The sequence below is a fragment of the Calliopsis andreniformis genome, chromosome 3 (assembly GCF_051401765.1).
Source record: "Calliopsis andreniformis isolate RMS-2024a chromosome 3, iyCalAndr_principal, whole genome shotgun sequence".
NCBI lineage: Eukaryota > Metazoa > Arthropoda > Insecta > Hymenoptera > Andrenidae > Calliopsis > Calliopsis andreniformis.
In genome coordinates this window covers 17,987,844-18,012,060 of record NC_135064.1, presented here as the reverse complement: position 1 = coordinate 18,012,060, position 24,217 = coordinate 17,987,844, and the positions used below count along the sequence as shown (strand labels likewise).

Below are 24,217 nucleotides of genomic sequence, written 5' to 3'. Positions count from 1 at the left end.
TCGCGAGATCGTCCGCTGTTCGCGAAACTAACGTGTGCCTCGTGATCGTCTGCATGCGTCGCATGCCTGACAGCGGAAATACCGCAGATATTCCCGCAAGAAATTGATTTCCACCGTGAAAGTGGGTTCCAGCGTGTTTCCATTGTGACCGGGGCACAGTCGCGGCGTACCCGTAAGTCTCTCATCGTATTCTAACCATTTCTGCCGTCACCACGCCCGTTTAAAAGTCTCCGCGGACCATTATCTCGTCAGGACTATCGCCTATTTAATTAACATGTGTATAGGTGGTTGCGTGGCGTGTTTTCCGTGCCATAATAGACCCAGCCAATCGCACGGTACTTCAACTAGTGACGTCACGTTATCGCTGCCTCCCATTGGCCAACGGTGCGTGCGTCGCCCGTCTAACGTGTGTGTCGCTTTGTCAGTTTAAGGAGCTCGCTCGGTGCACGGCACGCTTCTTGACTTTTCGCGATTCGGAACGAACGGACCCTCGCCTTTAACCGACCCGTCACCGAGCGCATCGTTTCCCTTTCCTATTTCCCCATGGCCGCGCCGTGCCGCGGAACGCGATCGCGACCGCGGTACGCTTTCGCGATTACGCCGCCCGGGGTATATCTACTTTTCAAATCACCGCCGGAACCTCGTTTCTTTGCTTCGCCTTTCCCGCCTCTGTCTCGCGAGCCTCGCCTCCTCGCCGACGGTTCCCTCGGCCCTGCCAGAGCCTCTCGATGCCCATTCCGTCTGCTCGCCTACGTGAGCGTATTCGCGAACACGCTCTTGCGCGTACGAACGCCACGTAACGACTCTCTCGACCCTGCTTTCGATACTACATCGCGACAACAGTCGAACCGATCCGGCTACGCATAAACGATGTCTCGTGATGCAAGTACGTACGTAGACCTCGTTCGAACCTTGACGCAGCTCTGTTCTCTCGGCTGACGAAGCTCCTGAAATTATGAGAATGAAACGAACGATCGGGTCGGTTCAATTCTTGCAGATTTAAACTTTATGATGGTTTGTTTTTCTAAATTTCGCGAGGGTTTTGAATTTGAATTTTTAATGGTTTCGGCGGAGGAGGGGTATTAAAATGGTGTTTACTTTGGCAATCTTCGCTTCGCATAAATATTTCTTTTCATTTTGCATAGACGCAGGAAGGATTCACCGTGGTTTAACTTCGACCCCCGTGCAGAGTGAACGCGTTTGAAAAATAGTTATTCGTGTTTCGTTATCGCGAAGGAGAACGGTATTTCTGAAATTATGATTCTTTTTATCTCAAGAAAGATACGATACGCGTGCTTTCAGAATTTTATCGTCTTTTTCGACTGTTAGACCGTTTTCAGCGATCGGAACTCGAGATGCGTGCTAATGCTCTCTGCGCTCCAGGAAAGCGCGCACCGCGCCTGCGCGTCCCTGCTTCGTGTGGATTACGAAGAACGAACGTGGGAGGGGATAGAGCTTCCCGCGCGACTGCGTTACGTCACGCGTACGTCACGTGACGTATCCTCAGACACCGGTCGTGTCCGTGCCGTCTACAGCTCCGTTCGAACAAGCTAATATTATCGAACAACAAAGTTTCTGAACGTTGTAAATAACAGGCATGTAGCCTGATCCGTCGTCGAACTAACTCCGTGACCGTGTACCTGTGCAATCAAAGGAGAAGGTGTGACATGTGTGACTTGCCCACGGTAACAGAGAAACTTTTACGCTCCTCGTGACGTCGATCAGCGTCGAACCATATTCAGTTAATCGGTTTCTGCCCGCCTTTCTCTCTTTCTCTCTCTCTCTCCCTCTCTCTCTCTCTCTCTTTCTCTGTCTCTCCTTCCCTCTGCCCCTCGTCTCTATCGTCGAACGTATCAAGTGCTTTTCGCTCATGGTGAAGCGACAAACAACGAGATCGACCGCGATTATTTACATTATCATGACCTTTCCTCTCGCCTTCGCCAAGGTCGACGAATTAAGAACCGAAAGCAGGTATCGTCACGCTCTCCCCACTCGCCTCGTCCCTCCCACCAGACCCCCGATCGCGGCGAATGACATATCGCGTGTGGTTGTGCTGCACGGTCTGCGGATAACAGTGTAGAATCATTGCTGTTTTTCTCTGTTTCGGTGACCAGATTGCCACCCGCGGCTGGCAGCAGCAGAAAAACAGGAGGGTTGAGACACGGGAACGGGCTCTCGACTTCTTCGTCCTCGCGCGCCGACGACGGGAATCGACGGTCCGATCGCAGGGTCTCGATCTCCTGAAGGATCCCGTAGGGGGACAGGACTCGTCGCGGAGCGAGTCGGCAACGTCAGGATGAGCCTGGAGACGTTGCTGGAAGCGGCGCGGTTCGTCGAGCAGCAGGAGAAGAGGGAGCGCCTCGCGAGCAGCTCTTCCTCCTCCTCCGATCATCCGCTCGCCGTCGCCCCCCACTCCAACTCCAACGAGCCACGTGGTGAGTACCACGCGCCACTTTTCGCCGACCGTTCGCGATACGTAGCGAATATATAGGGTGTCACGCGCGGAGATCGCCTGCGAAACGTATCTGAGATCTCTGGATTTTACGCTCTCGTGCCGTTCGTTTCGGGATAATTGTGCTGGTATAGTAATTATGAATCTGATCTAAATGATATATCTAGAAAAAATGAATTCGTTAGTTGCCTCATGGTGAAATTTGGTGGAACACAGAAGGAGTGGAAAATTCAATCCTTTTTAGGTTTTTTGCTCGTACCTTTTCCATAATTGGCTTATCATATTTTTATAATTATCGGTATAATTATGATTTATTTGTAGACTTATTGCTAGTTATTTCATTTTTTTGAAATTATTTTCGGACTCCCGTTTTTCTTTGTTATCCCTCAGTTCTGTATTTTGATGAACAGTAAGCTATTATTAATTTAGCTTTCTTCATAGAAATTATATATTTTATAGTCAGAGATATAAATATTAGTTTAAAGTTCTTATATAGTTCAATATTTAAAAACACTGAAGAATATTTTTTCCAAAAAGAAAGGTCATAGACTTCTGGTTCTTCAAAAGGGTATGTTTGGAAATGCCTTTAAATTTCCATTTAAAGCAGTTTTTTAGAAAGTTAGATTTCTTTCATGTTCTCTGTAGTGTCGACATCACGAAGCAATATTTTTGCGTGTGACATAGCGTTCTCGTAATTCACTGTGTGCAACGAGATTAATGCCACGAAATGCGTTCTCAAAATCTTCCATCGATCTTGATAGCAGGCGGGTGTGGCGACAAATTACTGTCTCTGAAGTTTCCTAATTTTTTTTTATTTTATACACGAGATATGTCAGTGAAACGAGTTAGATTTATTATATGTAGACGTCTTCGTGAAAGCAATCTACATTTTCATCATAAAAGAAAAGATAAATTGTATTGCCTTAAACGAAATGAGAAACACTGCACTGTACATGCGAATAGCACGCGATGACCCACGCGTTCGCCGCCTCCAAATTAGGTATGATTTCCCTCGCAACAGTGATTCTCAGGCACGCCGATGGTCTCCTATAAAACGGCCAATGGAAAGTTCCGTAAAAAACCGTGTTCAAAAATACAAATCCAAATTTCTTTTAATTCTCGCTCACTTGGTCTATTTATCCAGCTGAAAATGTGCATTTCAAATTACATCTTTATCATCTTCACAAAGTGAATATCTATTATCATTTCAAATAACATTGAGTAACATAAATGTACAATAAATGAACTCTAAAGAATAATTTTAACCACTGACAACTTTTTCTATAATTTCACTTTTTGATATTCATTTTATGCTCCAAAAATTGAGAATATCTCTTCTTCATATGCAACTTCAAATTATAATTCTTTTTATTCAAATTTAACATAAATTCTTAGCTTCAAGTTCCACTAACTATCATTCCTTTTTATTTGTTACAAATCTCATAGAAATGCATAGAACCATTACTAAATTTTAGATATTTTAACGATACATCCTTCAGAAGTGCCTAAAAATAACAAAATTGAGAGGAATAATTGTGCTTTCGTATAATCTCAAAACAAGGATCTACATAAATGAACTGTCCTCAAAAATCCCGATCGCAAACTAGGTCCACCGATCACCGAACCATCGCCGTGTCCTCTCCCGCGTTTTCCCAGGTCAACGACTCAGCCAGCCGATTTCGCGAGGCGAGTGTCTCGGCACACGCGAAACAGTCACCGAGCACGAAATCGCCGTGACCAGGCACGCCACCACGCCATCGGTCTCTTTCCCCTCGTTGACTTTTACCAGTCAAAACGATCCGCGCGATAACCTCTTCGAAAAAAAGAGTCCCCCGCCGCGGAAAGGCCTCCGTCGCCTCGCGGCTGGCGAATAAATCGCGAACACTGCGCGATCATTGTCGAGGCAAACCGGTACACCGAGCAGCGGCCTATCTCAGCGACAAAGACCCTCGCCGAGCCAGAACCTTTCACGGTAGCGCACCTTCGTGCCCGGCGACTTCTCTCGCGACCACTGTTCCCCGTATCTCGAATTTACAAACACGAAACGTCCTCTCGTCTAGCCACCGATAAGCGAACGCTTGTTATCAGTCATCGCGGCCTACACGGTCATCGATTAGAACAGCCGTTTATCGCGGCCTGGCCAACCGAACAGACCGAAAGAATCGAAGGTTCGTGGTTCCTCTCTCTGGCCCGTTATCGACGCGCGTGAAAGTGTATCGCGATCGACAGGGGATGCGACGCGAGGTGTTTACGAGTTTCAAGGAGATAGGAGGTTGAAAAGTTAAGAGAGAAGGTGGGTCGCGGGGGAGGGGATGGGACAGGAGATCCAGGGGAGCGCGTGTGCATCGAGTCCCCCCCGTGGTCGTCGATCCCCGACGCGAGCGACGAGAGTGGTCGAGTGCATACGCGCGCGTACGGAGACCGCTGGGCACGTATAAAGGCAACGAGAGAGCCACCGTGGCTCGAAGGGTGGCGGAAGTTTTGACTCAGGTGGGAGCACGGAGGGAAGGGTACGGGTTGGAGTAGCGGCAGGGACGCGAAGGGATGACGACGTGGCGGGAAGCCGCGTGAGGGGAGGGCGCGGAGGATTAGAGGGATGGGGGACGCGAGATCGCGTTTGGAGGGGTAACGATGGTGACCGTGGTGCCACGGTGACGATGGTAGGGGCGAACCTGGATGCTCAGGTGGCGCAGGGAGGGGGCAGGCAGAGGGCCCCCCCGGTCAGTGACTCTAGAAACTACGGGACAGCTTTTGTGCTTCATTCACCGAGCGCGCCACCTACTCGCGAACGGTCGTCACGTTTGCCAGCGCGCTCTTTTCCTCCCCCTCTTTATCTACCCGCGTTCTCTTGCTTTCACGTCCTCCCTTTCTCCTTTTCCTCTCGACCCGTCTCCTCCGTCTATCGACCCGTATCGGCGTATCGGACTCTTCCCTGGTCCACGCGGCTTTTTCCATCGTTATCGAGCGCGCATCTGATTTATAGCGCGCGCGGTTCATCTACGAGCGCCGCCGCGGACTGTGCGCCGCCGATTGCGCGCGGTACGCGTAGGTGGAGACGATGCATCGGCGGGGGAGGCGTGAGCCGCATCGGAGGGGGGATATGGGGGGTGATTCTGGAAATTGAACTGGGCTATGGCACTTTTCTGCGCGGGCATGGGGAAGGATTGCGCTGGGGAAATGTTACACTGTTGGGGATTTTTCTTTTTTTCTTTTTTTTTTTTTTTTTTTGTGATTGTGGATGTGGAGTGTAGCTGTATATACTCGAATTTTAGTAACACTTATGTGATTAGAAGTTTTAGTAGGGGCAGGAAAGGGAGTTATTTCAGGCTAGTCTTATGATTCTATATAAATTATATCGCATATGTGGTACAAAGTGGCAGGACTCAAGAAAGCACGTTTTCCAGGCGAAACAAGGAACTATTTATAAGTTTGAGAGAAATTTGATTAAGTACATAATACTGACATAAAGAGTGGTTTTATTTAGTGAAGGTTTTCTGATATTTAAATAATTTGTCTAAAAGAATAATTGTGTTACTTGCATTAAATGAGTTTCTTGTTATTATTTAAATAATTTGTAACTTATATTTGAAGAGTTCTTTGAATAAATTCTATAATTTTGATCTCTGACTATTAAACTTTTTATAATGAATAGAGGTGCATCATATATCTTTGGGTCGTGTTGTGTTGGTTTTGGATTGTGTCACTTTTGAAGTATATGTGTGATATGTGCTCAATTGCTCCATGTTTTTCGCACATGATATCAACACGTGATGAATTGATTTTCTTGTACGTGATATTTGAATTTGACTGATACGTGTGATTCAGCGTAAGTAACATCTGTAAATGTGTTTCATATACCATATTGAAATCATTCGATCGAGTAACAGATAAATTAAAAACACTTGAAACTGGGGTTCATTAAAAATTCTCAGATGTTTGTGGAAGGAAAAATAGAAAGGAACGGTGGAAGGAAAGAAAGGTAGACAGGCATAGAAGCAAAAAATGCATACGATACAGGTCAGATCGATCTTCCTGTTTCGTGAGTTGGCGCGGCGACGTGTGCCCGAATGAATGTGTCAGGTGAGCTGGCAAACGCGTATCGAATATGCATTAAATTTTGTATGGCTCTTCAGACGACAGGAATCGACGATGGTAGTCGTATACCTAGCATAAACTGCGAGACAAATTGCGGTTTCACGGTGTCAGTGCTCATCCACATTTCTTTGTTGCTTAAAAACTGTGGTAGGTACAATAGGGAAACTTTTCGCGAAAGAAATTTTTTATTTTTGCTAATAGAGTATTTAATATAATTATTCGAAATTAACAGTAATAGCAGACACTATAATTAGCGAATAATGATAGTCAAATTTACGACTCATATCTTCTCTTTTGTTAATAAGTGGTATAGTGAGTTGCACATTGGCTGCCACGCTATCAAACATTTCAGGTATTTCATAGTGTCACCTCTATTTTGATAAAATTACAATTTTCAGTATTTTGATCCTAAAAATAGGATAGAACCGCCACGCGGATGTCCATGGGGAAGGAGGTGGGATGGAGTTCTTCGAACCCACAGTTCTCAGATATTTACTCTGAGAAATTTATTTCAACAGGGACTTTTAAATATTAAAAACAACAGCGTCTATAGCAAGTAAATAATTTTTTGAAAATTTGATATAAAAGTGAAATTTTTCAGGTTGAATATTTTTCGAATTATGGGCTCAGAAAAGCCCCTAGTATTCTTAGAATTAGAATAGAATTAAATTCTGTCAAAGATCTGCTATTTTATTTCACAAATCAATAGATTACGATTTATTAATAAAATTTCGCACTCCATAGTTTTAATAACTGAAGGGTTGCACTGATGCAGTCAGTAATTGACATAAAAAATATTTTGAGTTTGACAAAGCACAATTAAAAAAAGGCAGTCTAGATACAATGATTGCCATCATGTTCATTTCATGCGTTATCGAAAAAACAAATAAGTACGTATGTAACAGTGACGTCGCGGGTTGAGCTATTTTCCCCGTGGGTCGCGATGAAACCTTAAAGGAAGGTGAACATACACGTATCGAGAGATCGATCCCTTGTTTTCACGGTCACGCCTTTATGCGCACGGTTTACACGCGTCGTGAGACAGGGAAAATGCGCGTTAGTCGAGACGTCTCGATTTTGTTCTTGCGCTTCGATTATTTTTTCTCGTCGCGTCAGCGACGTTATCGAGGGAAACCATTATCTTCGCATAATCCGGACGATAAACGAAGATTATGCGCCGTTCGAACGAAATTTCCGTCTTTTCATTCTGTACGAACCTAGAATGGTGCCACTCTTAGGATAGAAAACGTAAATAATGGAGAAAGTTAACAGAAGTTGATATTTAAAAACACTGCTAGTAACATAACCTATGACTGATTTTACGTCACCTAATAATTGAACCAATTGCAGAGCTAGAAGGAACACGTGCAATCAATCATAGGTTATGTTACTTCTGATACATCATTAACAAAACGCAAGGTATTTAACCGATTATGCAAGAGGATACTTTTGTGTGTCATTCCCTAAGTTTTATAAAACACATTCTGTATGTAAGAACTGCATACATATGTCTTACTATAATATATTCTATAACAGAAATAAAAGAGTAAAATTTGAGATGAGAAATAGAAATATTTATTTACCATATTTCTTGTTTTACAAAAATATATCTGGACCTGTGTATTATTTTAGTGTTTGAAAGTGAAATACTACAGTGGATAGGTATGGAGCACAAGTGCTATTCACATCCCACGAGAAGTACCCTGAAAAGCGTTGCCCATAATGTTTCTTAGGGGACTTCTTGTGAGACAATAATCAGTACCCTAGTGGTTCATGTTTCTAGTGACTTCAAAGTTAAAATGCGTTTGCACTTTCGATTCGCTCCCTTCTAAAGTTCGTGTTGAATATATCTCTGTATTATCAGATTTAATTTTTCTTACATCTAACAATGTGTAACCATACATTCAACAGTGTCGTATCGCTTTAATCTATAAAGAGAACTTGAAAAAGTACCGAGATATTCGGTTATTGACATAGGGGTTAAACCCTGACTCTGGAGTCCAGGTACGTATGTACTCAGAATTTGCGTGACAAGCTCTAAAAGTCCATGGGTCATTGCGTTGCGTAGTAGAAAACAGTACCGGTCTCGCACACGGCCACCGATCTGTAATACGGATGATTTAAACGTTGTAATTCGCTCCCTATCTCCGCGCATCCGGTCTGTTGCCGCGTTGCGCGTGCTCACTGGCACGGCGGTGCGTGATATAACAGGCAATGCGCGTTAAACGATAATTTAAGTCCGTCTATCGTGTACTTAAACGATACTTACAATTCAGCCATATAGCGTTATAACACGCGTACGATATTTGTACTACGCGTGAATTCTCTAACGAAACTCGTGTGCACACCTACTCCAATCGATTCAATTTCGCGCGCTTCATTGATTCAAAAATCTTGATAAAATGTATCCTTCAATTGTGTTCTCAATTGCAATAATAGAACGATTAGTATATATAACAATGTCTCACGAACGCTGAAAATTAGACTCTCTGTACACGCCATAAGCGGAAGTCGCTGACCATAGGTCGTTAACCATACTCCCTGAACGCCTATGGGCGTGCACTGCACGCATGGAACTGCTCGAAACATCAGTCTTTCGTTTCAAGAGACACGTATCTCGGTGTTCATTTCTCAGCCCATGCTCCGCGCTTCGAAAGACTCCTTTCACGGAGTCTGTCTATGCGCTAAAAGTCCATCGACATTGAAACCACTCCAGGTCTGTAGGTGTGTGCGATCGACCGCTACCATCTCCAACCACTCCTACCCGCGCGCACAGCATCAGTCGGTTCTCGCTGCACGGTGTTCCCCAGCTCTCACGCAGGGCTCGTAAGCCCACTCGTCGTCACTGTCGAGCTGTGTCCGCTACACCGGCCAAATACGCGCAGATTGGCCTCTGTCTATGTACGAGAGCGCCGTCGCTGTAGTGGGGAAAGCAGAGGACGAAAGTGCGCAAGAGAGAGAACCGTCGACGGAGAAAAGTAGGCAAAGAGCGCCGGGGGAGGGGGAGCGAGATTTTTAGAAAGGATCGAGCGAGAGGCGTGCTCGGTAGGTGGAAAACAATGCGAGGACGAGGCGAAGTAGACTAAGCTCTGAACCATGAAACGGGGGGAGAGAACCGGAACAAACGTGTGCGTTCGTCGAAAGAAAAACGACACGAGGGGGGGGATGAAGAGGAATCGAGTGGACCCGATGCCCGAAACGAAGCGAGGCGGCGAGTTCGACAGGCCAGGGGTCAAACGAGAGCAAAGCGAAGCAAAAGCATGCATGTAGCGGAACGCAGCCAGCGCACTGTATCGGCGGACGAGTACGCGGGCAAATGAACTGCTTGAGTGCGCATGCGCCTTGTCCCCGGCGAATCCCCACCACTCGCGTCCGGCCGCGTGGCGTCCTGATCAATCGCGACGTTGCCAAGTCCTCGGCTGACCCGGAGACGAAGGGAGCGAGAGAGACGGGACGAAACGAGGCTCCCCGGCCTTTTCCTTTCTCCTTCTCCTCCTTCTCCCTCGCCCTCGCCTCTCTCTTCTCTTCTCTTTCTCTCTCTCTCTCTCCCTCTCCCCCCACCCAGACGATGTCACCCAGCGTTACTGCTCACCCTGCTGACCTAGGGGAATACCCTTTGCCAATCCCCACGCCGTCGCACGTGAGACGCGCCTCTTTCAATTTTTCATACCTTATCGACCTGTGGATTCAGCCGTGTCTGCTTGCGCGCGGGGCGGGACACGCCGAAGAAAATCCAAGAAGGCTCGGCCACAGGGACGATGGATACGCGACGGAATGGTGATGCGTCGCGCCTCGCTGCGCTCGTCGTTACTTAGTTACCGTTTCTCCCGGCTGTCGCACGCTGTCGCGTTCGTCGGTGACGGCGTGCGCAGGGCGACAGGGAAAAAGGGGAACCCTCTCGTGGCGCACCGTGCATTCGGATTTGGAAACTTCGGAAATTGCGATTGCTCGATGGTACATTTGTTTTAGATTTATTGGAGGCATTGACTGGGGTTTTTTCTATTGATCGAGAAAAGATTACTTATTGTTGACGATCGCTTTAAGACGCGATGGGAGACTACTGATTATTGATGTTTGAGAAAAATAACAGATTGTTTCTTTAATACGCTCGTTACTGTGCTAACGTCTTGGGTTGTATATAACTATATGAAGGTATAGTTTTGTTGCATTCAAGGTTTTGTATTCTATTGCGGTTTATATTTCTATACGTATTATATGTTTTACAAAACTAACTTTAAAAAAGTTGTACGTATGATTTACTTACCTTGTCAGAAGGACCACCCTCTTTCAATAATTTCCAAACGAGTTTTAAGACTTTAATAAATATAGACACTGTGATTCTGTACTGTCCAAATATAGAGAAAAGCAGTATCTACTAAAAATATTTTACTGAAGCACTTCACAAAATGTTCAAAATTATCCAGAGATGCCAGGAACTCAATTTCACATTTTTCTGTGGTTAGTTACTGTCTTCCTCCATAATTGGCAGTATAGGATCATATACACCAAGTGAAGAATTATTCTAAATTGTTTCATTGGTGTTGTTTCAGGTGCCAAATTAAAGAGGGAACGCACCGAGCAAGATGACTTGTTCTGCGAAGAGAAAATGCTCATCATTGACGGTAAGTGTGCTTCAATTTAGAAGGGAAGAGGAAATTTACAAATTGCAGTAGGCTATAGAGAAAGGACGAGCTTTCTAAGAATTCACTCAAATTCAACACGTGTACGCGGTATATGTGTGTAGACACGTGTTTTCATCGAAGAGGGCCACGTGTATTTTTAACTGCGAATTCAGAGCGTACGCTGACAGTTTTTTCGCAGTTTAATCGTGGTACTCGCCTAAGCACGCGAATACGCGTTCGTTGTATTCTAACTGATCGATTGATTGGTCTCCCTATTATGGTTATCATGCATAATCGAACGTGGATAATTCTACGCAAGTAACTTTGGCTCTTAATCTGTCGTCAATCGACGAGATTTGGTTTCCTTTACGTGACAACGCGATGTTGTCTACCGTTCTTAATTATCCTAGGTCCAAAGAAAAATCGATTTTTCATCTTACGTAAGTTATCTAAGTCAAGGAAACTATTCTCTTAATATTTTCAAGGTGAAGGACTTGAATACTCGAAGATTGAGTATTAGTTAGAAATAGTGATGGTTTCGAACAAACCGCAAGAGTTTTTGTTTCGATAAGTAATATGTCTAAATATTAAGCAGGTGTAGGTTTTAATCTATAGAGTGTGTTAATATTCTTTGATTCGATGCTGACTATTTTTGCGGTTTCTTCTAAATTTAACTTTAATGACCCTGTTGACTTGATATTATATAGACGCCCACTAAATAAAAAAAAAATCCATAAAACCTGGCGTATCGTATCGTTACAAAAATTTTAATTGTTTCAATTTCCAAAGCGCTCCAATATCTAGATTAGAAAGAAGAATCAGTAACGAAAAAAATATTCAGCTAATCCTTGGGTTCCCCTTCCACAGCAGTATTCTAAATAAACAGAATCCAATAACCCAAATTCGCTAGAAAAAAATAGCGAGTAAAAAGCGAGTAACAGTTTACGCAACTTTGGGCCTCACCGACTTAAGCATTCGGATATTCGAAGACATTTCCCTTCCAGCTGAAACCTCTGAAAATAATTACCCCCCTAAAACCCCTGGACAAACCCATATTCCCATTTCTCCCGATACGTTCGGAGCGGCGCACGCGATTCCACGGCCGCGTCGTTTCGAATTTCAACGCGCGTCAGCCGCGTAAACCGCGAGAGGCTCGAGGGGAGGTACAGTAGTTCCGCGAGCGACAAGGACAGAGCGTCGCGGGTGACTGGAGGCAGCTCTCGCGAGAACGGAGATGTCACGGAAGGCGACCGCGGCGTCGGCGGCGGCGGGAGGAAGGAGATTGGTCGCCGGCGGTGCCGGCGTCGCCGCTGGCGGCGTCCACGGGGGCGAGGAGGTGGGGTAAGGGAGCCAAGAGATCGTCATCCTCAGGTTGGAGGCGGTGGCACTTACGTTTAGACTTCAGTCGGCACCCGCGACTCACGCGGTACGAGTTTCCTTCGTTCACCCGAATTGTCCCGCGCGCCACGATCGCCAGCGGACCGATCGACCACGACGTTCGACCGTCTCGCGCTCGTCGATCGCCGATACGTGCCGAGGCTTACGTCCCCACCGATCGACGGAGCTTCGCCTCTCGGCCGTGCCATATGATAAGCCTCGCTAAAAAGGACGACGCGTAGCCCGCGTTTCGCCCAGTCAGACTCGGCGTGAAAGGTCGCTGGTCGAGGCTACGCATCAGAGACGATTTATAGGCGACTTATCCGAGGTTCTCGGGGGAGAAAAGTCGACGTTGAGGATTCGTCTGTCCTCCAACGATTTTCGAATCGAATGAAATTAAGGAGACAGACATCGACGAGATACAGTTTCCACCATATCTTCGAGACCAGACCAGCTCAGAGCAGCTGAGGGGACTCGTTGATGACAGAGACCAGCCGAGAGTCGCGTATAGCTGGGACCAAGGGTTCCCCGAGGATGTCCACGGTGTTTCGAAAGTTGCGATTTTTTCTCGTCGCATAAATGGCGACCTCGTACTCGCTCGTCGTGTAACCGCTTCCCCCCTCCGCGAAACTGTGACGCAGCCCTCTCTCTTTTCCACGCGCTTCGCATTCCCGGTCGTTTCCACTTCTTTTCGACTTAGTCGGTTGGTTCGACGCGTCCTGGACACGACAGTTTTATTGGCGGTCGCGGGGCTATGCACTCGACGGGACCCAGCCACGGCGACGTGTCTATCCGACTCGATTCTTACGAGCCTCGTCGAGCATCTGCACAAAAAACCGCGGCTGCTTGCTCGGTGTCCGCGTTAACAGCGTAACTGTGCATACCGATCGAAGCTCCTCTCCGAGGGAAGACCTCGATTGCACCACTGCAGTATTATTTCTTGGTTCGGTGCAACCTTCGAGCCTGCGGACGTGATCCTACAGAGAACTGGGAACGCGATTCTTGTTACTGTCAGTGGCCTCCTCGCGTTTTTGATCCTGTGAACCACTGGTACCTAGTGGAAGTTTGTGGTTCGAGGAAATTCCAAGAGGAGGAAAGAATATCAGTTTTGAAGAGCTCCACGCTTTGAGTCTGTTATAGTGCTACAGGAGGATTTAAATCGCTCATCACGGTGCTGTGGAAGTACTATCGAAACTACGTTATAGAGTTTGAGATTTCTTTTTGGCGGACAACCATCGTTCTACGTTTTATAGTATTTAAATAGTTCGGAAGTCAAAGTGTCAAGTATATCGAACTGTTGTATTTTGAAGCGAATTTCAAACTTTTCTTTCGGAAAATTTAAACTTTTATACCTTCGTATGGACTATTGACGAAGGATTCTCTGCATCCAAATAAAAGAAGTCCATCATCCTTTGAACCTGTTCCCCGTGTGTATATAGAAGTGTACTCCAATACTCGGTTCTGTGTGCGCGTCGTTCACCTATTCCTGAATCGTCGCGAATGACCGAACGGTGAGAAATTTGCATTGCTGAAGCCTCGAAGAACATGGGAGTTCTCGTGGTCCCTGATGGCACAGCGGCGATCCAATCTCGTATGAATTTGAACGCGGTGAAGGCTGCGGGAGCGCAGCGTGCGATCGACGCGGTTGGCAACGAGACGAACAACAATGTAAACGGGCTTAGGGATGCGAATAGCCTAATGTCGACGCAGGTCGTCGGCATAATCGACGTGGTCGTCAACGACGAGCCGGTGCGCAGCTGGATGCCGCCCCCGCCCAAGAAAAAATGGATACGGCATTATCTGCTCGGTGAGCTAATCTCTCACGCGCTTCCTATCGGCTCTGCTCGATTGTTGCCGAAGTTTTTTGGGATCTTCGAGATCGCGCGAATGGGCTGATGGGGAGGTGTTATGTTTGGAGTGTACATTTCTGGCTTGTAACCTTGTTGTTACGTACGTTATAGGTACCATAAAATGAGGCGAATAGAAATGTAACTCTGGGTGATTGTAATTACTCTTTAATTGATTTAAATACTGTTTAATACTGTTTAGATACTATTTCAGTAATTTTGTTTCTATTTAAATACTATTTATTAACTAATTTCATTTGCATTTAATTAGTGTTTAAATAGGACTTAAATAGTTTTTACTATTGTTAATACTATTAGGGATACTTTTTAAATAGTATTATTACTTACTATTAAATTAGTGATAGTACTATTAAGTAATTATAATACTATTACTAATTAGTACTAGTAGTTACTACTAATACTATTACTAGTAACAACTACTAGTATATAATATTAAACAGTACTATTTAATAGTATTAATACTAATATTAACGTAAATAGCGTTAATATTAACACTAGTATTAATATTATTAAATAGTATTTACTGTCATCCAGAGCTATGTTAGTTTCATGGAATTAAATCTAAATTGAACATCTTTGATTTGAAACAATTCTGTCGTGCAAGTGCGATATGAAGTCAGACTTCTGTAAATTTTACTTATTGTTAGTAAGGAATAAGGGAGACCAGGGTTACTTGTTATACATTCTTTTAGAACGTAGAACTGTAGACGTGAACGTTGCATCGCTTTCTCGTTTAAACTTTGCATCTTCGTGTGCTGTTGCTACTCTTATCAATGTTTGGTTTTTTATTCGTCTATCAGAGACTGCCAAGAATGTTTCTTTGGTGAAGTTATTTGATAGATTCACTTATGAATGGAAACTTATTTCTTTAGAATACATAAACTAGACATTCTAGTACAGCAAATTATATTCTTTGGTTTCTGATCACATATTTAATAAATCATTTTTTATGTAACTGTTTGTATTTTGGCGATATCTATCTCCAAAAAATATCTAGTTTTATTAGCATCCTGTTTAGAATCTTGAATGCAATTATGATGCATCGTTACAAAAAGAAAATCAGATTAAAACGTTGAGGTTTTCGTTGAAATAGTAAAGTCAGGTTCTGCTGCAGAAGACAGTCCACAGAAATAAAACGACAAACTTTCTGTTATTTCACTGCTTTTTTATGAAGTCGTAAAATGTTCCAGATATACAATTTCTATCAACCGTCTTTCATACATGGTCTGTACGTCCGCAGATAATTCGATTAAGCTAGAAAACTGAGCACATTGATTCATGAAATTTATTTTTGCATAAATTTGAATATTTGTTTCAAATGAAATAACAGGCTTGATAAAAGAACTTTCACATCGTGTATGATTTTATTGAAACGATTAAATAATCTGCTGTCCAAGTGATGTGCGTTAAATTCAGTTTTATCTCGTTACATCATACAATGAAGTCAGATTAATATTAGATTCTCGTTAATTCAACGACGAGTAGTACCATTTGCATTCCATAATTTCTGGTTGATAGGAATTTCATTTTTTTCCTCTGCTGGTTAATTACAACGTGTCAAAGCAATGTAAATGTGCCTTAAACTATCGGCTGGAGTAGTTCGAAATAGGCAGATATAATCCATAATTAATATTCATAGATTCAAGCTTAACAAAAATCTGTGAGAAGTATTTCTCTTTATTTCTAATGCAAACTATACGAATAGTAAGGACATTTAAATTCGGAAAAAATTGTTATGTTAAGAAGGAATCGTTTTTTCCACATTTTAAAGTTTAGCCAATCAGATGATACAACGTTGCTCGTGAGGCGGGTCGTTTCCCCCACTTTATCTCCACTCGCGACCCATAGAGGGGGAAACCATAAGAGACTTCTCAAGGTGTACTTACCTACTTATCACTACTCAAACCTTGAGATACTTATTTAACTGAATTTATTCTTTTGTCACGTAGTGACTCCAACTCAAGAAATAATTATTTTCAATTCATTTCTGTACTCATTCTACACTGTCCTTCTTTTAGTTACCTGTTATACTTTTCTATTAATATCATTCATAATTATATATATTAGTTAAAAATTATTACTCATGTATGAATGACATAGTAGTCCACCTGTAACAAAAATATTCTAACCAATCTCCACTCATTAATGTGCACGGATTCAGTGAAAACTGTAACAATTGCTTTGCACATTTTCGCGCTCTGCTCAGGCTTCAAAATTCGATTGTTCGCTGCCACCAACACTCGTTTCTTCTTAATCAGTGGATACTCGTTGCCCGTAAACTATTTACTTCCGTTCGAGCGCGCAACATTGTGCACGCGTCGCGGAGTAATCGTTTCTCGATGACTGTGTTTTTCGATCGCGTACGCTCCCCGATAATTGGGGAAAAAGTGCAACGCGTGACTCGCCATGGCAGACTGCCCGCTGAAAACTGCAACGACTGTGCATCTCCGCGAGCAATCGATGGTTAAGTGCCAGTGTCATGGTCGCGATACGAAAGTCGGGCGACCACGTGCCGCGTGATAACAGCCGAACCAGCGAACTATCCGCGAGGAACGCAAAATAGGAAATTTGCAATCGTGCAAGTATTATGCGCGGCTTCAAGTGCACGTGTGCCTTTGATTGCCCTCGTGTCGATCAAACGGACGAACTGGGCCAGAATTTGATTAGGGAGATGGGTTATTTGGTGATGGATTTTGGGAATCGACTCTGTGAATTGTGGGAGACCATAAGGATAAAGAAGGATACTGCTGGCTGATTATGAAACGAGTTATAGGATTTAACCCTTTGTGTTCTGAATTGTTATTTTTATTTTTCAAGGCTATCTTTGTTCGGGATACTTCAAAGGCTGTTAAAATGAGACGTGTTAAGTAGGAATACGTCTTACAAGACAGTTGTTGTTAATGAAGAATAATAAATATAATAAATATTATTTGTATGAATATTAATTTATTAATGTAAAATATTAATATTGGGTTTGGTATTGAAATAGGATTTTTAAGTATCGCCGTAAGTCTAAGCTTATTCTATTTATGGTAGCATTTTAATGTAAATTGAATTTTAAAGTACCTTCGAGACATAAAAAGCTGAGGAAACATTAAATAAGTGCGAAATCGAATTTGTATTTATAATAAAGTAGAACGTAGGAGATAATCAAAAAGAAGGAAGTATTAAAAAATATTAAAATCGTGAAAAATTGAAAAATTGAAAAATTTTATTCCGCTGTTATAAAATTCAGTGAATTCATTTAATTAGTGGCATAGCTCCTATAACTTTAAACAGATTTCAAATATTCACAGAACTATATGAAAATTAAATTTCAGTACTAAAATTTGCATTCACCGTCTAACTTTATTACCGTAATCTCACTGATACGGCTCTCATACATCAGTTTGCTAACTTACCCTTACATTTTCTGTAGCACTGTAAAAATCATGTGCTTTCAATTTAAAAACGTCTCAGTTTCAGAAATCAAATTAATTTTAATTTAAAAATTGAATATTCTCAAAGTTTCCACTATTGTCATTTCTCATTCGTTTCATTCGTTCAAAAACAAACGAATTTTAATTTATGGCTCCTTGTCGAGTGGTAGTGCGTATATGAAAAAAATCACGTCGAATTATTAGGTCCGCCTCGTATAGTATCTTTCTAGAACGTGATTTCCGACTGGTCTGCGGCAGTATTTTCTTAGCAAGTTATTTTTATAGCCCCATTCTCCTCGGTTGTAGGAGCTTTTCGGGAATCTAGTAGAATCGTCGCTCTTATCTACGTCCACGCGTAGATGCTCGATAGAATCATTGTGTTCCGATGGAACGCCACTCGATATTCCGAAATGGCTGCTTCACCATGAAATATTATATTTCACCTTGAAAGTGTATAAATGATTGGGAATAAACCGCTTCACCAGTGGTTGAAACCTTTCTTAATAATTTATTTTATAAGATTAAAAAAATTGAAATGAGAGTTAAATTACTTGAATAAAGATAAGCAGATATTTTGAAAATGTACTTCTATTTTTAAGTACATCTGCCTGTTAAGTATTACCATTAATTATTTCATTTGTTAAGGGGGTATTCTAGTCTAGACTGCAAATTTTCAAGCGTTCTGTCGCATATTTTTTTGGTATGGTAACACATTTTTGTATTCAATTTTTTCGTATGTTTTTCACATATTTTTCGCTTATATTTAAGAAGTATACACAATTTTTTTAATGTAAAAATATTAAAACTTATAAGAGATACAGCTGCTTTAATACAGCCTCTTCTCTCGAAAGTGCCTTCATGGTTGCCATAATTTTGGCCGTCCTGTTTATCTAGAATGAACGAATCGAGAATAATTTTGTTCAATATGAACATGATTATTAATTTTTGAATTTCTAGACTAGAATACCCCATTAAATGGCACTTTTAAAGATAATGAATACTTCTGTGAAAACCTACCCCATTCAAATAATTTTTGCAGATCAGTAATATTTTAAAAAAGAGTTTTCAAGAATTTAGGAACTTAATGACACTAAAAATTAGATAATAAAAAACGATCAGATTCTTTTTTGCGAATTGACAGTCATTTCGGAGCACTGTGCGTCGCGACGAGTTTACCCACCCCTTTTCCCAGGCTTCGGCACAGGTGTAATCGGGCAGTTTTTAAACGTAATCCTAAACGAACATGGTGGTTGGTTATCGATGGCAAGATAATTACGCTGGTTTCCCGTGATTTTTATTGGCAACGCAATTAAAGCTGCCCCCGTTTAAAGGGGTTTCGCTTAAAGAAAGACGATGTTAGAAGGTGCCCGTGGCTTTTTTTTCTTGAGCATCGAGGATGCTTCGACTGAAAGTGGTTACGCACGTACGGCCTATAAATATTCTTTAGCTGGACGTTGGGTCGGGGCCAGATTGGCTAAAACTTTAAATACGAGCACGATTTCGCTACGACATCATCTGTTTTGGGGGGTAACAGTATTCCTTCGTTATGGGCTCACTGCTGTGTTCACTGTCGCTTGGAATTACTTGAAGCAAACTGGCTTTGCTGACATGCACTTTCGTTTAGGTGTTCCTTCGGTAAGATAAGAGAGCCTTCAGCGCATGGGTTTATAATAGCTTGAAAATATGTTTCAGATTGTGAGGTTGTTGCTAGAGAACCTTGAACTTTGCAACAGGGAAACATTATACGTAATTGAGGAATTAAGTTTTAGAAGTATACTGGACTAAGAAACAGGATAGTAAAAATGATTGTATTTCTTGAGATTTGTCAAAGTTAACTCCTTGGGGTGTTGTACACGTCGCTGTTACGAAGTTCTTGGGATCAGCTTTTTAACTAATTTATATGTAATGCTACCATTTCTTTTATTGAAGTTCTGATAGTGAATTCTTTATCCTTGAATCTTGAGGGTGAGTTTATTTTTGATTCCACACGCTTAAATTTTTGATTTAAATAATTACGGGCTATATTTGGTCCTCGGTTGTTCCTTAAATCATCCTTAAAAAGGAAACTTCGTTACTAATGTCTGCAGCAGGGTTGAAATTTCCTGGAAATGTATCTCCAACGTCGCCCTCCTAGCTTCCTGTAGAAATACGGGAAACTTACAAACTGAAACATGTCTTGCACTGTAACAGACATGTACTTACCAGACTTTAATTTTCGGCACTTCCTTTAGACGCTATCGCTTGTATTGAAATTATTTTTAAAATGGAATTTCTGCTTCACTGTAGAAATTTTCTTTTCTTCGAGAAAATTTAGATAAGGTAGACCATACTGTTCTAGAAATTGGAACTGGGAAATTAAGATGCGTAACAAGATTTTCAAAATTATTAAAAATTTCAAATATTAGAACAGTTTTAGTATTTTAATATTGAAATATTTTTGTATAAATATTTATACATAATTTGAATATTTGAAACTCTGAAAATTAGAATATTTGAAATTCTGAAAATTAGAATATTTGAAATTCTGAAAATTAGAATGCCTGAAATTTTGAATATTTGAAATTTGGAATATTTAAAATTTTGAATATTTGAAATTTTGAATATTGTAAGTTTTGAATATTTAAAATTTTGAATATTTGAAAATTTTTAAATTTGAATACTTGAAAATTAAAACAATTGGGATATTTACGCAACATAGTTCCAAGTTTCCATTGAAAATGCGTTGCATCGAAAAGGTTAACAAACTTTATCACTGATCACTGATAATTCGTCAGGGAGAGGAACTTGCAACTAAAACGTTCGGACAATAACGGATCAGAATTGAAGGGTTATCACGCGAAATGATCTTTGCATGGTCCTACCTTCTCATGGTTACTCGGAGCTTCGGTCTGAGGTTGATTTCACACCGATTTCGCGTCGAAGGAACAGCAATCACGTTTCTATCGTGTCTGCTTATTTCAGCCCATCTTGTGGAATTAAATACCATTCGAGCATCGGTGTCTTGGGACCAGACGAACAGGCTTTCCTCGATGGTCTTCGATTATTATGTGCAGTTTCTCTTCTGCAAGGGATTTTACAATTTCCCCTTTCGATGAATGCAAATTGAATATCATCAGTATTTATACCTATAGGACTGTAGATTACCTTCTTTGTTTCACGCTAAAAATATAGTATCTGTATAGGTATACAGTACTTACGTATTTTATAATCTTTTGTGAGTATCTTGAGTGGATTTAGTGAATTTGAAGTTTACGAAATACGATTTTCCTTATCTATCACCGAAAGCACTTTTAATAGACTAAAAACAGAACCGCTGTATCGGGTAATTGAATAATTCAAGGCGCGTCTAACGAGTAATTTTCTTACCTCCTCGCAGGGAATAAATAACCCTTATCTTTGTGGAACGCAGTTGTATGGTTCAATGAAAGAGGTTCATTTTATAGTTCACAGTTAGACATATAAAAGATTACTTATGTCAATATCTAGGTACATGATGATCCATTTATAGCACATCTATTTTTACTTGAAATTTATTATTTTTCCAATGAAAGATTTTGTAATACATTCATTTTTTGGTGCATTTCTTATCGTTACCTATTTCAGCTTCAAAATTTTGTTGCCAAGGATAATACTGAACTATAAGGATATTACAAAATATTGAACGGCGTCGACAATTTTGGCTATAGACATAATATTAATATCGAAGATTTTTAATATACCTGTACAGTGGTATACGTATGCATTCATCTAGTAATAACGAAATAGGAATGTGCAAGGAATCCTGTGGAAGTGAAATAGACATTTATGAAACTCGCAAACGTTTAATGCTTGCAGCATTGATTCTGAACACCAAAAATTAGCAGAGGCTTTTGGGCTAAGGATGTACCATTCGACCACTCCTAATCTCGCCTTTTGTGTCTGTGCTTCAGTATCAGGCCTGTGATTCTCAGTTAGGTACACCTGAGTTTCCTTCTACATGGTGGATCGGTGTTGTGTAAAAAAATCATGTAAAGAGTGTCGTGCGAGAATTAATTCACAAGTTGCAACTTACCACTTTACAACTTGCAAATCGATTTTTACACGACTTTCTTTACACAATATAGATCTACTGTGTAAAAAAGAGATCCAGTTGTGCTTAATTCTAACGTGTCGTTTGTTACGTTTAACGTGCGAGTTTCTTTCTAACATTTCCTTTTAATATAATTTTACTTAAGTCTACTACATGTCGTTCCTTGCACACGTATGATCTAGGCTTAACAATACGTACTGTATCCTGAAATGGCAACAATTGTATTCTCACACGTTCATAAAACTCTGTTAAAAGATAAAAATGTTGATAGTTGAATGCATAAATCTTGAGTATCAAAATCTGATCTCGCGAATATTCGACGGTGACGTTACATAATCTTTGAATCGAATTTTACGATCAAAGTTTCGATTGTCTCCCACGGCGTCGTTTCGTGTTGAACTGAAAAATGGGATGGAAGTTTCGAATATTTCGATGCAGATACAGGGGGAAGATAAAACCCGAAGATCGTCGAGGAGATTTAACCTGTCGAATAACGACAACCCTGTTACGCAAGGCTGGACTTCCTGTCCCACTGTCTGTGGAAATTTATCACGAGAAGTAGGCCATTCGATAGAAATCGATGAAGGATTAAGAATCACATTCGAAGGCATGGGGGTCGATAAAAATTAGTCTTGGCCTTTGCTGAGATGAATGAAACGCTCGTTTCACTTGGATTTATCCGCGTCATCATTTTTGCATCAGCTCTTCCAATCTTCTATTAAAAAATGGTACATAGTAGCGTTACTGTATTATCGTGACTCGTAGTGACACAGTAGCAATATTGTACTGCGATTTTTGTTCTTGGTTGCATTTTTAATGTGAAATAAGTATCACAGAGAATTCAACTTTTACTGTTATAATAAGATAGTACGAGTAGATTAGAGATTATGATAGGGAATTAAAGAGTAGAAAGGTGTTAGGTATTAGGGAAAGTGATTAAGAACATAGAAAAAGAAAGGTTGAGAAAATGTAATGAACTAGGAAGCACTGTTTCCTCTTTTTTCCTAATCTTGACTACAGACTAGGGAGAAAAAGAAGAAACTAGAGATTGGAGGCATAGAAGTTTCAGAGTATATTTGGCTACCCCACCACTGACCCATAACGCAGAGATCTTGTTATAAGAAACATATGGTGGTAATTTTGAACACTAGGGTCAGACGACTTTTGCGTGTCAGTCCTGAGAGAATAGCCATCTTGAAATCGAGACAGGGTTAAAAAGAGAAATCCTTGGTTAGATCAGTCCTTACTGCAGACGTGGTGGCGACTCAAAAATTGATGGCCCAAAGAGTGTTCATATACTGTTCACAATTTTCAAAACCAAAGATCAAACACGTAATTGAACACGATTGCTTCTTTAAGATAAGAAATAAAATCTCCAAAACACGCATTCTGTAACTTTCTATACATTTTAAATTTTCATAAATGCTTAAAAATCCGCAGTTTAATTATAACATATTCAAGTAGCAGACATTTGTACTACTTAAATATTATTCCAAACATCCATAAAAATAATCGAGCACAGTAATTGCTCCAATCAGAATACAACCGCCATTTGACCGAACCAAAAACTGTAATGCGCTGTTTACGAGCTACAATGTCCCATAGAAACTCGGCTGGGTATCGCGTTATCGTGTTTCGAGGCACGTTCCAGCGTTATTCGTCCCATGCACCGACGCAAGGCGTGCGCCGAGTGCAAGGTACATCGTCGCCGTTTTCTTGTTCTCATGGCTACGTACACCGTCTTTAAGCTCGGAATAGATTTAGGAAGCGTCGAGCTATGCGACGGGGCTCTGCCAAGTCTCTTGGTACATGAATGAGTCGGTTGCATGTGCGTACACGTGCTGCACTAATTTATAGCAACGCGACGAATGGAGCGAAGATCCGACTGCGAGAATCGCTGATCCTACTGGGCATCGTCGTAGCGAAACGTTTCGATCGCTCGCAAGCATCGACTGTTTTAATCTGAATTTATGCTTGAATCAAAATTAGCCGCTTTTGAGTGGATCCCGCATCGAATATCGATAAAGAGATGCTAGAAATAGAGATGTTTTAGAGATAGTAAAATGGAAAGAATTGTTGTTACAGTTTATGCTTCTTTTTCTTTCCCTGGCGCATAGTAAATATTTTCGTGCACCATGTGTACAGCGTGACTCATCTAACATTAAAACCCAAAATACTTATGCTTTCGAGGGTGTCAGAATATAGCAGAAACGTTTGTTTCGGTACAGTCTTTATTATGCCATTTTGAGTTTGTAAAACGAGGATTATTTTTGCTAAATATTTTTTCCTGTTTTACTTCAAGTAACCGTCAGAGT

General features: G+C 41.6%; 1 protein-coding gene and 1 long non-coding RNA gene across 4 annotated transcripts in view; one reads left to right on the top strand and one right to left on the bottom strand.

Annotated features, from left to right (window-relative positions):
• The first annotated feature begins 132 nt into the window (after positions 1–132).
• LOC143189073 (uncharacterized) overlaps positions 133–24,217 on the top strand; it is a 45,704-nt gene continuing 21,619 nt past the window's right edge. For 2 of the 3 annotated variants that reach the window (XM_076393714.1, XM_076393712.1), the window contains exon 1: positions 13,856–14,353. In XM_076393714.1, coding sequence (XP_076249829.1) covers positions 14,092–14,353 — 262 coding nt within the window. In that variant the 5' untranslated portion in view covers positions 13,856–14,091. Of the gene's footprint in view, positions 173–2,114; positions 2,436–11,097; positions 11,170–13,855; positions 14,354–24,217 lie in introns of those variants that run through there. The other variant, XM_076393713.1, reaches the window with a different exon arrangement.
• On the bottom strand, positions 8,187–8,911 carry LOC143189074 (uncharacterized). The gene is made up of 2 exons (XR_013003609.1): positions 8,817–8,911; positions 8,187–8,651 (listed from the first exon to the last, which is right to left on the bottom strand). It is a non-coding gene; the product is annotated as an uncharacterized LOC143189074 (long non-coding RNA).